The sequence below is a fragment of the Pseudoliparis swirei genome, chromosome 11 (assembly GCF_029220125.1).
Source record: "Pseudoliparis swirei isolate HS2019 ecotype Mariana Trench chromosome 11, NWPU_hadal_v1, whole genome shotgun sequence".
Taxonomy (NCBI): domain Eukaryota; kingdom Metazoa; phylum Chordata; class Actinopteri; order Perciformes; family Liparidae; genus Pseudoliparis; species Pseudoliparis swirei.
The window spans coordinates 8,213,109-8,226,356 of record NC_079398.1 but is presented as its reverse complement, the minus strand read 5'-3'; the positions used below and the strand labels follow the sequence as shown (position 1 = coordinate 8,226,356).

The following is a 13,248-nucleotide window of genomic DNA, read 5'->3' as shown; positions in this document are numbered from 1 at the left end:
CTCACGACTAAAATTAAGACTCCTCAGAGATGTTCTGGCCCCAGACAATGAGACATTGTTTGTAGTTTGAATATCAGGACAACTCCCACCACGAACATGGAGAGTGAAGCCAATCTAAGCACCACTCTGACCCGAAAAGGAAACATCCCAGGCTTTACGTTGCCCCCTGGTGATCCTGGATGCCAAGCCTTGGTGAGCGCTTCCTATCTGCTGCTGTTGCTCGTCCCCGGTTGCCGTTCTCACAATGGACCTCAGACGGCCCATAAAGCCCGATTATGTCAACCTGGGCATAGCGTACCAACGGTTGCTCCTGCTTCCTTCCCGCTGTCGGGAATAATGCATTCCAGCTTTTATTAGATTGTGTTTTTGGCAGGGCTCACTCGACAGCTCTGGGAATGCTTTTAGCAGACAGTTGATTGTTTGCTACCAGAGACGGCTGGTGGAAAGGAGTTTGGCAATTCTTAAAAACCAGCTGATGGATGGGAGAAAACAAGAGACTTAAGTGCCAGACTAAGATGAGAGATAAGTATCGGCCCGCATCGTGCTTTGGTTCTAAGCGAAAGAAGTTACTGAACCACATGCAAAGGACTCGGAAAAAAAACGATATTTCTATCAACAAGTTGTTCTGTTTTGGGCATAAATTAGACGGATCATAGTAATAAATAAAAAGAAACACTGGGCTGAGTATGCCAAGTGTCTTAAACACATGACAAGAGCAATTTAGCATGATCTTAGAGTTGGCACTCTCCAGGGGCAAAACAGGGTGTGAGCCCACACTTGAATTAGAGACTAACAGAGATTAATTTAATACTTGGGAGTTTTTTTTTATTTATGCTTCACACTTTCAAGTCGACAGCGATTTATTGGATCAGGTTGCCAGCATCTATAAAAATCACATTTAAGACATAAAAAACAAATGTTTTCTCTTGGCCTATATAATTATCTTGCATTTTCAGATGCCAGCCCCTCTCTCATTGGCCTACGATTCATATTGGATCAGAGATGGTGCAGACGGATGGCACAGGAAGACATCATTCTGTCAACTTGTGTCTATTCAGTGTGAAGATGCCCAATTTAGGTCTACATTTTGTTCTTAAAGGAAAACACCGTTTGTTGGTTTCGTCCTTTATCATCCACACGTTTAACATAATTGTGGGTTCAGGGAATCACTGCGTTATGACACGTGCATATTGATTTGATGCAATAAATCACACCCTTAGTAGTTTTGTCTTTTATTCAAACTAATACGTGATAAGTTGTTTTTAGCAGTGCTGACGCCGTGTTCCTGGGGCTCGGCCACTATGTTGGTGCAAACTGAAGTATCTGGCATCTGGCATCCTTTTTTGTGGAAAAAACAACCCATATTTTATTTAGTTTTTGAACCGCAAATAAAGACATTGCGGGTTGAGTCGCGCCTTATGTAACAGCAGCAGGGAGGCTGCGGCGTCGGATCCAACCAGCAAACTCCTTTCACCCTTGACAAGGGCAGCGCAGACCAGATCTACTTTTCCTGTTCTTACCTTTCACAATAAAAGCCCACATATAATATTCTCAGGTGTGTTAGATTCGGCGGTCGCGCCCGCGGGCTCTAAAATGTTTTCACTTCATTTCAGAAAACTTGTCTACTCTGCATTTGGTTGCTTGTTTGAAGAAGATCTGATTAAAGAAGGACAGAACATGATAAAATGAACATCACAAAAGCTGCTAGCATTACACAACAAGGTCCGCCTGTAATGTGTTATGCATGTTGAATTAATTACTGGTAATCCAGGCTGAGGTCTTTGGCTTTCTTTTGTAAAAGTACTGCGATAGGGTTGTGATGTATCAGGGAAGGTGTGTGTGTGTGTGTGTGTGTGTGTGTGTGTGTGTGTGTGTGTGTGTGTGTGTGTGTGTGTGTGTGTGTGTGTGTGTGTGTGTGTGTGTGTGTGTGTGTGTGTGTGTGTGTGTGTGTGTGTGTGTGTGTGTGTGTGTGTGTGTGTGTGTGTGGCGTGCTTTTCCTAAACGAGTTTTCAAAATAAAACGAGGTCAGAAGCTTATTTTTGTTGAACCGTAGCAAAGTGTATGCACAGAAACGCATCAGTGTGGATGTATCCTTTATCTCTTGTTCATAAGCGACTGGAGATTTCTGAGTAAAGTTTTTTTTAAAGTCACGCGGCCTCGTTTTCTACTTTGGCCATCTATTACTTGTGCATTCACTTGACTACACGTTTCCTTACTTTTATTTTCCTTTTCCTTAAATTTTTATTTGAGTAATTCAATCGTTTGTGTGTGTGGGGAGGAGAGGGGGGGGGTGGGGTTCGTTCGACACATTCCTCCGTTAATACCCCGAATACTGAATGGTAATCCAATATATTTTTAATGTGCTGTTTTTAACACTGATATTGAATCAATAATAATAGTATCTAAAGGTAATGTGATTATACGGTGCTTCCCTTACAAATATTCACTCTCATCAAATAAGGAAAGTATCAGTGATTTGGGAATTAGCGACGACAGGTTTTATCATCAGCCAAGTTTGGGCTTAATCATGTGACTCTGGTTTAACGAGTGTGTTGTGTCCAAATAATTGGATTACGAGGTCCAGATCGAACCAGCTACAATATTTACCCCCTGTGGATAAAGCCCTGTGATAGATGTGCCTCCCATACACAATGATCGAGCGGGCATGCAGATGGGATGTCTCTCTTCTTTTGTTTTTTTTCTCCAGTTCATTTCATCAAATGGTAAATCTGGGCCCTCAAATAGACCAGATTGCGACTATCGCATCTTTAGTTTTAGTTTTTTATGCATCAAATGTGTACAATTTCCGCAGGGCTGATCCTATTCATGAAAAAAAAATACATAGATTTGTTTTGGCACACACAGCCTTCAGCAGAGCGTATAAAATCAATTCAGCGAAGAGTCTGTATACAGACTCGCATGCCTACACACACACACACACACACACACACACACACGGACATTGCTTTTTTGGCTCCGTGCTTTTCACCATCTCTGCCTCTGTGTTCGAGCAATGCTTCGCTGCAGCATCCGAGTGCTACCTTGTTAATTCGGAGTGAGAACATTCAGTACAAGACAAACCAGTGCAGTGGGTTACTTTTGTGTTTCTGCCTCGATACGGACGCCAACGTTGACCGGGGTCTGCTGCGAGTCGTGGAGCTTTTTACGAGCCGATGGTGTTGCGTTATGTGTTGGAAAGATAACTTTTGCGTGGAGAAATTAAATGAAAACGGGTCAGATGTGACATGAATGCCGCGTACCGGTCCAGCTCACTTTGAAAGTCGTTGCCCACTCTTCCAGTCTTTTTCCTGAAGTGGACAATCCTCGTCCTCTCATCTAAGCTGCATTCACAGCAAAAGCGTTGCGGATTTTTCGCGGGAGTAGACCCTCTGCAAAGTCAACGTACAGATGCGAGTGGTTGCGTTAGACGAGAATTTTCACCGATTGCAAATACTCAAGTTGAAATATTGAAACTTTGAAGAAAAATGCGTCCAACGCCGAATTGCGAAAGCCAATCGCCGCTGAGATGCTCCAACGTTGGTGAATCTAACTGCTGCTGCTGCTGCTCTACTCGCGCTATAAGCGGCAGTTATTCAGACGTATTTGGTGAACGTCACCGAGCTGTGTGAGCCTAGGGGTGATGTTATGTGTAAATATGTATTTATGATAGTAATGTCATGAACCCAAACACGAGGGCGTTGGATGTTCCGACGTTTATGGGATATCCTCAAAAAGTATGAAGCAGAACTCGTGGTTAGTTCCGTGGTGGATGCAAGAAATTATAACTGTTTCCACGGAGTAAAGCCACAGAGATAAGCCCCGCCCCTCTAAGGCACGATTGACGCGAAAAGCCACATCTAGTCACATCTTGTCACGCAAGTAAAGCGGTGCGAACATTACAAGATAATTATCGGGAGTTAATATTTTGATCTCATGTTTCTGGAACCTCCCTGATGTACGTGACCGCCATCGGACAATGATCTGCATCCAGTTCCACCAATACCAAATAACGAAATACCCTGTGACCAGAGCATCCTCTGGAGCACAGTGGGTGAACTACTGAGTGTGAGGAAACCTTCGCCACACACACACACACACACGTCTTGTGTATCTGAGGGAAACATTCTCTGGTATGTGCCGTAATGTATCCAGTCATGAAGCTCTCCTCACATATTTTAAGATAAAAGTTTGGTTGTGTTTACAGTCTCCACTATTTTGTTCATATTTGCGCTTGGCACCGCGGCGCTGGGCCTCGCCAGACAGCGAGCGCACGCACACACACACACACACACACAAAAGGCCCTTCCATTAATCTCCAAAATGCCAGAGGAAACATACTTTGAAGAAGACGGCGGTTGCAAGCGGCAAAGCGCCCCGAGCCAACCTCCACGACGCCGAGGATGATCTGGAAAGCCATACCTCATATTCATGGCCTCCTGCATCCCCTCCGTACGAGCCCAGTGGAGAAATAAGTCAAGTGTCATATGCATTATGAAGAGATGAAGACCAACTATTTTTTTTTTAAAGCATTTAAAAGGGAAGTGGCTTTCTTTGTATGACCCCTGGTGCTTTCATCACTGAGCTATCGTGTCTAAGAAGCTCGTAATGCGAGCGTCGTGCGCCATGGCACAACGATTCGGAGGTGCACGACCACTCGCCGAGCCTCCACCCGCACGGGGCGGGCACGGCTCCACCGCGTGGAGCACACACTTAGCGTTCCCTCCCACTGAAACAAGTCTCAAGCCGGTTATCTTTGGCCTTGGCCTACTTGCTTGAGCGCTGCAACCCCACAACCCACCACCCGCACACTTCCGATCTCTCCTCCTCCTCCAGTGGCGTTTGGCTGATATTCTGTGTCACAATCCTGACACGGCACTTCCTCAGCCTCTCCTCGGTTTCAGCTCGCTCCTGCCCTGAAGCGATGACTGCCACTTTTTGGGACAATGCCCCTCCTTGTTTGCCCCCACCTTCGTTTTTCGGGAATACCGACATTGCTGGCAACCACCGGTTGGATCGGGATGATGTCACTGTCTCCGTTTAGACCCTGACACCCAACCCCCGTTGCTCTAAAACAATGGAAGCTTTCTCCCATCGCCAGACGAGGACGGGAAGAGAGGCGGACGAAAAGACAGACAGTGAGGGAGACGAGCTCATGCGAGTCTAAGACGGCCCACTATTGACTTGACACCTCCATGTAATGCCTATTAATGGTTGCAGTCTTTCCAGTGCCCATTAATCCTCCCTCCCACTCAGAGTATGCCAAAATTGTGATTTGTTTAATTGTGCTAAGCGTCGGCTTCAGGCTTAGTAGTCCTGTCATCGTCAGGTTGCAGCAGTTTTAGTCTGAAAACTTTGAACTTTGAGATTGAATCAAGGTCGTGGGGGGGAGGGGGGGGGTCACTTAAACTTCCCGGACTGCAGAGACTCTCATCATGCCTAAAAAAAATCTCAAACATTGTCACCATCATCTCCAAATGACGTGATTCAACTCGTAAAATGTAAAACATTTGTGTAAAAACAACTTGTGCCAGCTCTTTAAGAGGGAGCATAACTCTCTTTGGTTCAACAAGCTCAGTCATTTCAGGTGTTGTTGTTGTTGTTTTTTTGCGTTGGTCTCGATTTGCGTGCTGAACTCCATTATAAAGCTCTCGCAGCATTTAGTCCCCGAGAGCTCAGCCAACCAGTTGTTTTTATTAAACTTGGCATGTTACCTGCAATTTGGGGGCAATAAATAAGCGTTTTATTCGTTGCGCATCGATGGATCGGGTTCCCCTTAAAAAGAGTGGAAAGACTTCCGTATGGTCGAATGATTCCGGTGGAGAACCACCACTCTGCCTACTCGTATGTGACAGGTGCGTATGATTGTAGTTTGTTTTTCTCCTTTTTTTTCTCCACTGTAAATTAGCATATTGCTCCGAGGCTTCGCCGAGAGCTGTTGGGCTATTGACGAAGAAGAGATCGCGGAAGGGAAAGTCTGGAGAGCGCCGTGGAGCTTTCTGACCTGCAAGAAAATGTCCTGAGCTTTTGTCCATCCCCCATGCTGCAAGCCACTCAGTGCTCCCAGCCATAGCTGCCAATCAGTATGGCAACAGAGGACAGACAAAGGCTCAGTACTTTTCCACATCAATCTTAATCTCCGTGGAAACGGGACATCCGTTAGCACAACCCCTTTCCTTCTGGTCTGGTAATGGGAAGTACAGCTCGTCAGGATTAGGATATTTCTGTGCCTTTTTTTTCTTCTTCTTTTCAGTTTCTCTTCTCCTACGTGGTCTTGCCAACTCTCCCGAGTACCCCCGTGTTCTATCCGCTATTTTTTTATTTCCTAATGATGTCTCGAGCGTTTTTCAGAACCATGATGGGTTGTTCAAATTGATCAGCTCTTTAGAGATTGACCTGTATCCACCATGTAAGCCAGTGAGTTCAGACTACATGTCCGAGAGCGGTGTACCTATTCTACTACTACGGGAAGAAAAGAAGTGGTCGTCCACAACATTACCAATGTGACCTTAGACTTGTATGTTCAAAAATCAAAAACACTGTATTTTTTTCTCCATGTACCTGTTGTGCTGTTTATCAATCTAGATACGTTTTGCTTCGAGTTGTTTTTCATCACACGTTTGATCTATTTTTTTAACGCTTGAATTCCATCGGCAGAAGCAAAAAGCAAACGTTTGGCTCTAAATGAACGACGCCGCGCTCTCATGTGAGCGTTGCTGCCGCAGAGCTAAAGGAGGACGACTCATTTAGCCACTTGTCAGCAAACGCCTTTCTTAAGACACGTAAAAGCTTCAAGATTCCCCCCAGGGGTATTTCCTGTCGTTTTTTTATGTCGTAAACAAAACGTGAAAATCTCTTCATCTTGTCTTAGCCACAGACCTTTTTTCATGCATCCAAATAAACAACCTGTTCAAAGAACCCACTGACTTCCAGAGGAGGGAACCGGAAGTGAAGAGATGCCGACTCCGGGTTTCAGGACTCATTGCAGCACTCTATAGATGCACGCTTCCCTGTGCGGGTGTAGTTCTGTAGAAAGAATATAGTCCCGACCGGAAACTGCTGTTGAGTTTTTTTCAAATGTATTTAGTTTGTTGGCACCACATCCAAAGCACCATCTAGTTTCATCTTGTTAACGACCAGGCAGTCATCTCTCCAGCTAATATCTGCAACACTCTGCTACTCTGATCCAAACCATGTAGGTCTATAATTACGACGACAGGTTAAGTGGTAAAATGTGTGTTTTTGAATTCTCTGGGCTGAATCGTCCCTTTAAGCTTGAGTGATCAGGATTCAAAAACCCTTTCATGGGGAAAAAAATGGGAAAAAACCTTCAGGAGACAAACCGAGGAGAATCCCTCTCCAGGATGGACAGAAGAATAGATGTCATATGTACAGATGAACAGTGTTACAGAGTTACAACACATTCAGACCCAGCCAGGCCTATGAGAGGTGGAGTCACAAGGACTCCGGGGAGGAAGCAGAGTTAATGGTGTGTGATGGAGAGATGAACATTCATCCAACAGTAGAGAGAGAAGAGGAGAGAGGTGCTCAGTGTATCCTAAATGTCCCCCAGCAGCCTATAAGCCGATAGCAGCCTCTCAAGGGGCCGGACCAGGTGACCCTGATTCAGCCCTAACTATAAGACTAAAGAGGAAAGTCTTCAGTCTCCTCTCCATGAGGTGACTGTGTCTGCCTCCAGGACTGAAGGTGGAAGCTGGTTCCATAAAGGATAGCATAGCACTCTATTTGCAGTCTGTGCCATCATGAAATCTTTATATCTGCATACATTCAGTATCGAGGATTTCTTGCCAAATGCGCCTCAACATAAAAGCACAATAAGGCTCCTGCAACGGTGCAAGTTTGAATGTTGCCCCCGTCTCAATGTCCGTCTCCGGCCTCTCCCTCAGCACTTGGTCCGGTGGGACTCGGGGGATCCAGAATGCCTGCTGCAGCTGGTGAAGGAGCTCCTCCAGCAGTACCACCACTACCAGTGCCAACGGCTGCGCGAAAGCTCCAGGCTGCTCTTCGAGTACGACAGTCTGCTGGAGGATCCCAACTACGGCCGCAACATGGAGATCTACGCCGGACGCAAGAACAGCTGGGTAGGCGACAAATGTCACTCCTACAGATTAGAACATAAATACGAGTCCAGTTAGTCTCAGCTTTAGCGAGGAGTGACTTTTCCTTATTCTCCTGTGCCGCTATTTATAAAGTATCTTTTCATGTAATCCAGTTATTATACATAAATGCACAAAATTCTCTGTTGTCCTTCGAAGACATTTCCTTCGGAATTAGCATGTAATATACACTTCCTGTCATATGCACTTCCTGGCATATGCATTTTGTCATACACTTCCTGTCATATACACTTCCTGTCATATGCACTTCCTGTCATATGCATTTCCTGTCATATGCTCTTCCTATCATTTACACTTCCTTTCATATGCACTTCCTGTCATATACACTTCCTCATATGCACTTCCTGTCATATACACTTTCTGTCATATGCACTTCCTATCATTTACACTTCCTTTCATATGCACTTCCTGTCATATACACTTCCTCATATGCACTTCCTGTCGTATGCACTTTGCCATTTACACTTCCTTGATTGATTGTCAGATGCCTGAGCTGTCGTGGTCGTGTCTCCGTCGAGACGCATTCTCGAGGACACGGTGACGATAACTCCCAAAAATGTACGAGTCTCAATATTGTGCTCGCGCTATGTCATTAGTCTCGAGCCAATTATTGTGCTTCATGCCGCATAAATGTGCTGGAAGGATTATTCATTCAGATCATGAGCGTTGGAACAAAGACGTGTCGACGTGGATCGACCAAACAGACCTGAGCTCAGTTTGTCACAACATGAAGCAAATCAGGTGGGATGTGTTATTGACTCAGGAGCTTTGAAACAACAGGACAACACGGTCTCAGAATCGAGAAGTGGAATGTCTCCTCCACATGCTATATAGTCTCAATTTACTTTCCTGTATCCAATTGCAGATGTCCAACTAAAAAGGCAAAAAATGCAATGAATGAAAAAACTCCGTCTGCTTATTGCGAGCCATATTTACATTTCACCTGCAGACCGCTGCTGGTGTCCTGCGTGAGAGGAAAGGTCCACCCGGGCAGTTATTTCAAGTTGCGTGTGTACTTACGTTTATACGTAATCATGTCACGTACGACGTCAAGTTCTAAACCTACAAACGTGCTCATTTGATCTCTCCCTGACGCTAACCGAGTGGTTCCTGTTCCTTCACCACGTGTTTACCACGCGGTTGCTTTGGGAGTCGGTGGCCAAAGCCTTTCTCTTCGCGTTTGGTATCGTCTTGGACGAAACCCAGCCCAATGATTCTATCTGCACACTGTACATGTCCATACATTTCATACGTAGGCTTAATTTAGTTATAGCACCAAAAACGCATCATTTTTCTGCCTGTCTGACCCGTGTGTTGAAACCCGGTTCCTCGTTCTCCAGACGGGAGAGTTCTCCGCCCGGTTCCTGCTCAAGCTTCCCGGGGACTTCAGCAACATCCCTGTCTACCTCCTGAAGGTAAGGGGGGGGGTGTGTGTGTGTGTGTGTGTGTGTGTGTGTGTGTGGGTGGACTCCGGTCTTGGGGGGCTGTGAGTTGACTAATCAGCGAGCCGTCACTCTCGATCTGCTCTGAGCCGCGTGGTGTCTGGAGGCAGCTTAGCCCGATCTCTCGCTCTCTCTCCGTCTCCACCTCCCCCATCTCTCTCTCTCTCTCATCAGTGATTGCCTTAACCCCTCTCTCCCGCTGCCTCCCTTATCTCCAGTTCTCTTTTCACTCACTGCCCCATCCCCCCATTGCCTGCCTGCTGGAGGCCCAGTGGCTCTCTGGCCTTTTGCAGCCCGACCTCGTGTCTGTGGAGGGAAATGATGGTAAACATAAGGGGAGCGGCGTCCGTCGTCAGCCTCACATCAGCCTCCAGTTGTCCCCCGTGTTTCTCAAAAAAACCCTCTGAGCATCGCGACTCGTCTCTCTCTCTGCAGCCTTCGAGTGGACGCATCCAGCGACTCGCTTGTATGTCACAGCGGCATTGCTGGCCGCGATAGATTATGAGAAGAGTATTTTATTACCTGTGTACCATTGTGTCTCGAAGGCAGGTCGGGTTCTGCACTCACCCCCGAGTTGAGCTCCATTGTGACATTTTTCTTTTATATTTTGTTTAAACATGCATGCTGTCACTTGCTGGCGGTTCCTGGTGGAGGCAGACACTCTGACACAGCTAACGGTGGGCGGTGAGAGCCATTGACACAATGTTGTCAAAGCAGACTTCCCTGTAATAGTTAGTGATTTTATTAGAGACGAAGTCTTGGATAAGGATGTACATTTCTGTCACCCTAATCACATCATGTGGTCTTTGCTTCTCACACACACACACACACACGCACACACACTCGCAGTATTGTGCTGCATCTGGCAGCTTGGGTATACATAGTATCACCATGGGAGCAATGGAAGACTGAGAGAGTATCGACTGGCAGAGAGGAAAGTAATGAACATCAGCCCACACCTTGTCCTCCTACGCATTACAGAGGAGCGGATTATGCAGCGTACGGGCCGGACCCTCAGAACACGAAGGCACCGCACGCCAAACAGATGACCCGGATTTCACTTTGACGGTCGTCGTGCAATTACTCCCGTCAGTGAGGACGCTGGTCGACTCGTTTCTCTATAGGAAGTCATTCCATACTGACGAGTGTATATATATATATATATTAGTGCTGTGAAAAATAACGCATTAACGCGTTATGATTAAATTACAGGATTAATTAGTTAATTTTTGTTGACGCATTTAATGCATGCGCAGAATGAGCTTCCAATCCGTCTGTTGTTGGTCGTCTCTACAGCAGCGTGTCATTTCTGTCTCTACGTGTCGCGTTAACACGACTCGGCTCTCCGTCTCGCGTGCCGCAGAGCTCCGATGCGCGCGCACACTGGTGAGCAAGTTCTGTGCACCCCTGTGTATAAATGTATATATCCGTCTTTTGTCATAAATCTTTATGTTCTCACAAAAATATACCGAGAATATCGGTAATATGTGATTAATCATGATTAATCCACAGAAACCTATGATTAATTTGATTAAAATTTGTAATCGTTTCACAGCCCTAATATATATATGTATAAATATGGGGAAGTGTGTGATGTGTGTGTGTGTGTATACACACACTCACTCATATACATACATGAGAGAGAAAGAGATTTTTTTTGATTTTTAGAAAACCTTTATTCCAAACTTTATACCACAACAAACCAAATTATTTCCAACACACATAAACATAAATGCAGCCCCAAGCCTGAAAAAAAAGAGAACGTCCATGATGCTCATGTTAAACACTAAAACACACTGTGTGTGTGTGTGTGTGTGTGTGAGAGAGAGGTGTATTGATTGGACAGGGTGAAAACAGCAGCGCACATCTGGACCACACCACGTGGGCCGCTCCATGTACTGAGAAGACTTGGTAGTTTAGTTATTTCATCTGCTGCGTTAAAGAGCATCATCCCAGATAGACGAGCGCATTATTCTCGAGAGAAACGGTCGTGATCCGGCAAAGAAAGTTTAACCCGGGGGGTTAAATGCTCGAAATATGAATATGTGGTTTGTATTTGCCCAAAACCAACAGCAGTTGGTGTATTCGTCCTTCTTTCTCCACGGCCATATCTGACTCGGTCTCCACAGCTCTTTCCTGGATATGAAGCGTAACCAGCCAGTTTGATTGATTGTGCGATTGTGGCACCAAACATTTATAACCCCGTCTCATCATAATCCAAGCCAAACTCCTTGTATGTGTAACGTACTTGGCCATAAACAGTTCTGATCCTTAATATATAAACAGTGTTTTATATTTGGGATTACATCGTATTAGTGGTAATGGGCGGTGCCCCACATACACTTCGGTAGTGCATGTTGAGATGAGAATAACTTTTGACTTGCACCACCGTGGCATATGCAGGTGGTATTTCAGTGTAACCTGGCCAGATATCAAGAAACTCACATTCTAGGTAGATTACATGAATGCAGATTTCTAGTGTAAGGCGGAGATGGAAAGATGAGGTTATGGTCCGGTCTCATGGTGTAACGAATGTGTTATAATGTGTTATTAACATGCACAGTCTGGATCAGCGTCCAGCGTTGGAGGTGTGTTACTTAAATGAAACTACCTCCCTCAGACTAGTGTTATCTTCCTGCTGGCAGACCCCCTTTGCATTACTTGAGCTCATGGCGGTCTGAACACCCACCAAGTCCTCGAGATGAGCTTTAACCCGGTCGCGAGCAGTCTCTCTTTGAAAAACCACACACAATTATTTTTTTATTTTTTTAAAGCGCTGCTTTTCCAGACAAGCCGTCAGCCAGGTGCTTCTAGGTGGAGGTCAGACTGATTTGAATCAAGCTCCTCGTCAAGTCCGCGGTTGTCCTTGCTTGAGGAGGGGCGGGTCGGCACTGGAGCGGAAAGCCGCGCACAGACACGCCGGCTACGCCGCCCCGCCAGGGGAGCGCCGAGATGTTGCTGGTGGGCGCAGAGCTGTGGAGGACGACCGTTACCTGGAGCGAGGCATCCGCCCGGTCTGAGCTCACCACAGTGGACATGTTTACCTTCACGGCCTCGGGGAGGGTGGAGGAATGCAAGTTTATTCGTTTAAAAAAAAAATCTTTTATTCTAATATTTTTTTTAAAGGGGCAGCCCCTCATAGTTGAAATGAAAGAGTGGGAAGGACAGTTGAGATGCACACAGATGGATGTTGGCAGTTTTCTCCCCCTTTTTCTTCTAAAGGGCACGCGGTCCTCTCGGTCAGCGTTTTAGTGTCTCATCCTTTGATCGTACCTTGACCTCTGGGCTGTCACCCGTTTAATGCTGCTCTTACTCTCATCCTCTCTCGTTCAGCATTGGCCTTTGACCTTCCGCTGGATAGCATGTTTGCTCCTGTGGCTGAGGTCTGTTCAGCCCGGCTGGCTTGTGTCGCTTTGCCACGGTCCACTTAGCACATTTATTCTGGACGAGAATACGAGATGAAGCAGACGTATAGGAGATATTCTAGATGTTTAATGGCAGAAAGCTCACTGTGCGCCCCAAATTCAACATATAGCTGGGTGAAAAAAAGTCTATTACATTGGTTAATTCAAATTTATGGTTTAGGATGATGATAATTACGGCACCATCTTCAGACGTTTGGATTGTCATTTGGAAACCTGTAGTTCAGCCATCTGAACCATCTGGATCAT

The 13,248-nt window shown here is 45.8% G+C and overlaps 1 protein-coding gene across 3 annotated transcripts in view; it reads left to right on the top strand.

Moving 5' to 3' along the window:
- babam2 (BRISC and BRCA1 A complex member 2) overlaps window positions 1-13,248 on the top strand; it is a 92,987-nt gene that overhangs the window by 23,757 nt on the left and 55,982 nt on the right. For all 3 annotated transcript variants that reach the window (XM_056426318.1, XM_056426320.1, XM_056426321.1), the window contains exons 5-6: window positions 7,905-8,099; window positions 9,476-9,550. In XM_056426318.1, coding sequence (XP_056282293.1) covers window positions 7,905-8,099; window positions 9,476-9,550 — 270 coding nt within the window. The remainder of the gene's footprint in view (window positions 1-7,904; window positions 8,100-9,475; window positions 9,551-13,248) is intronic.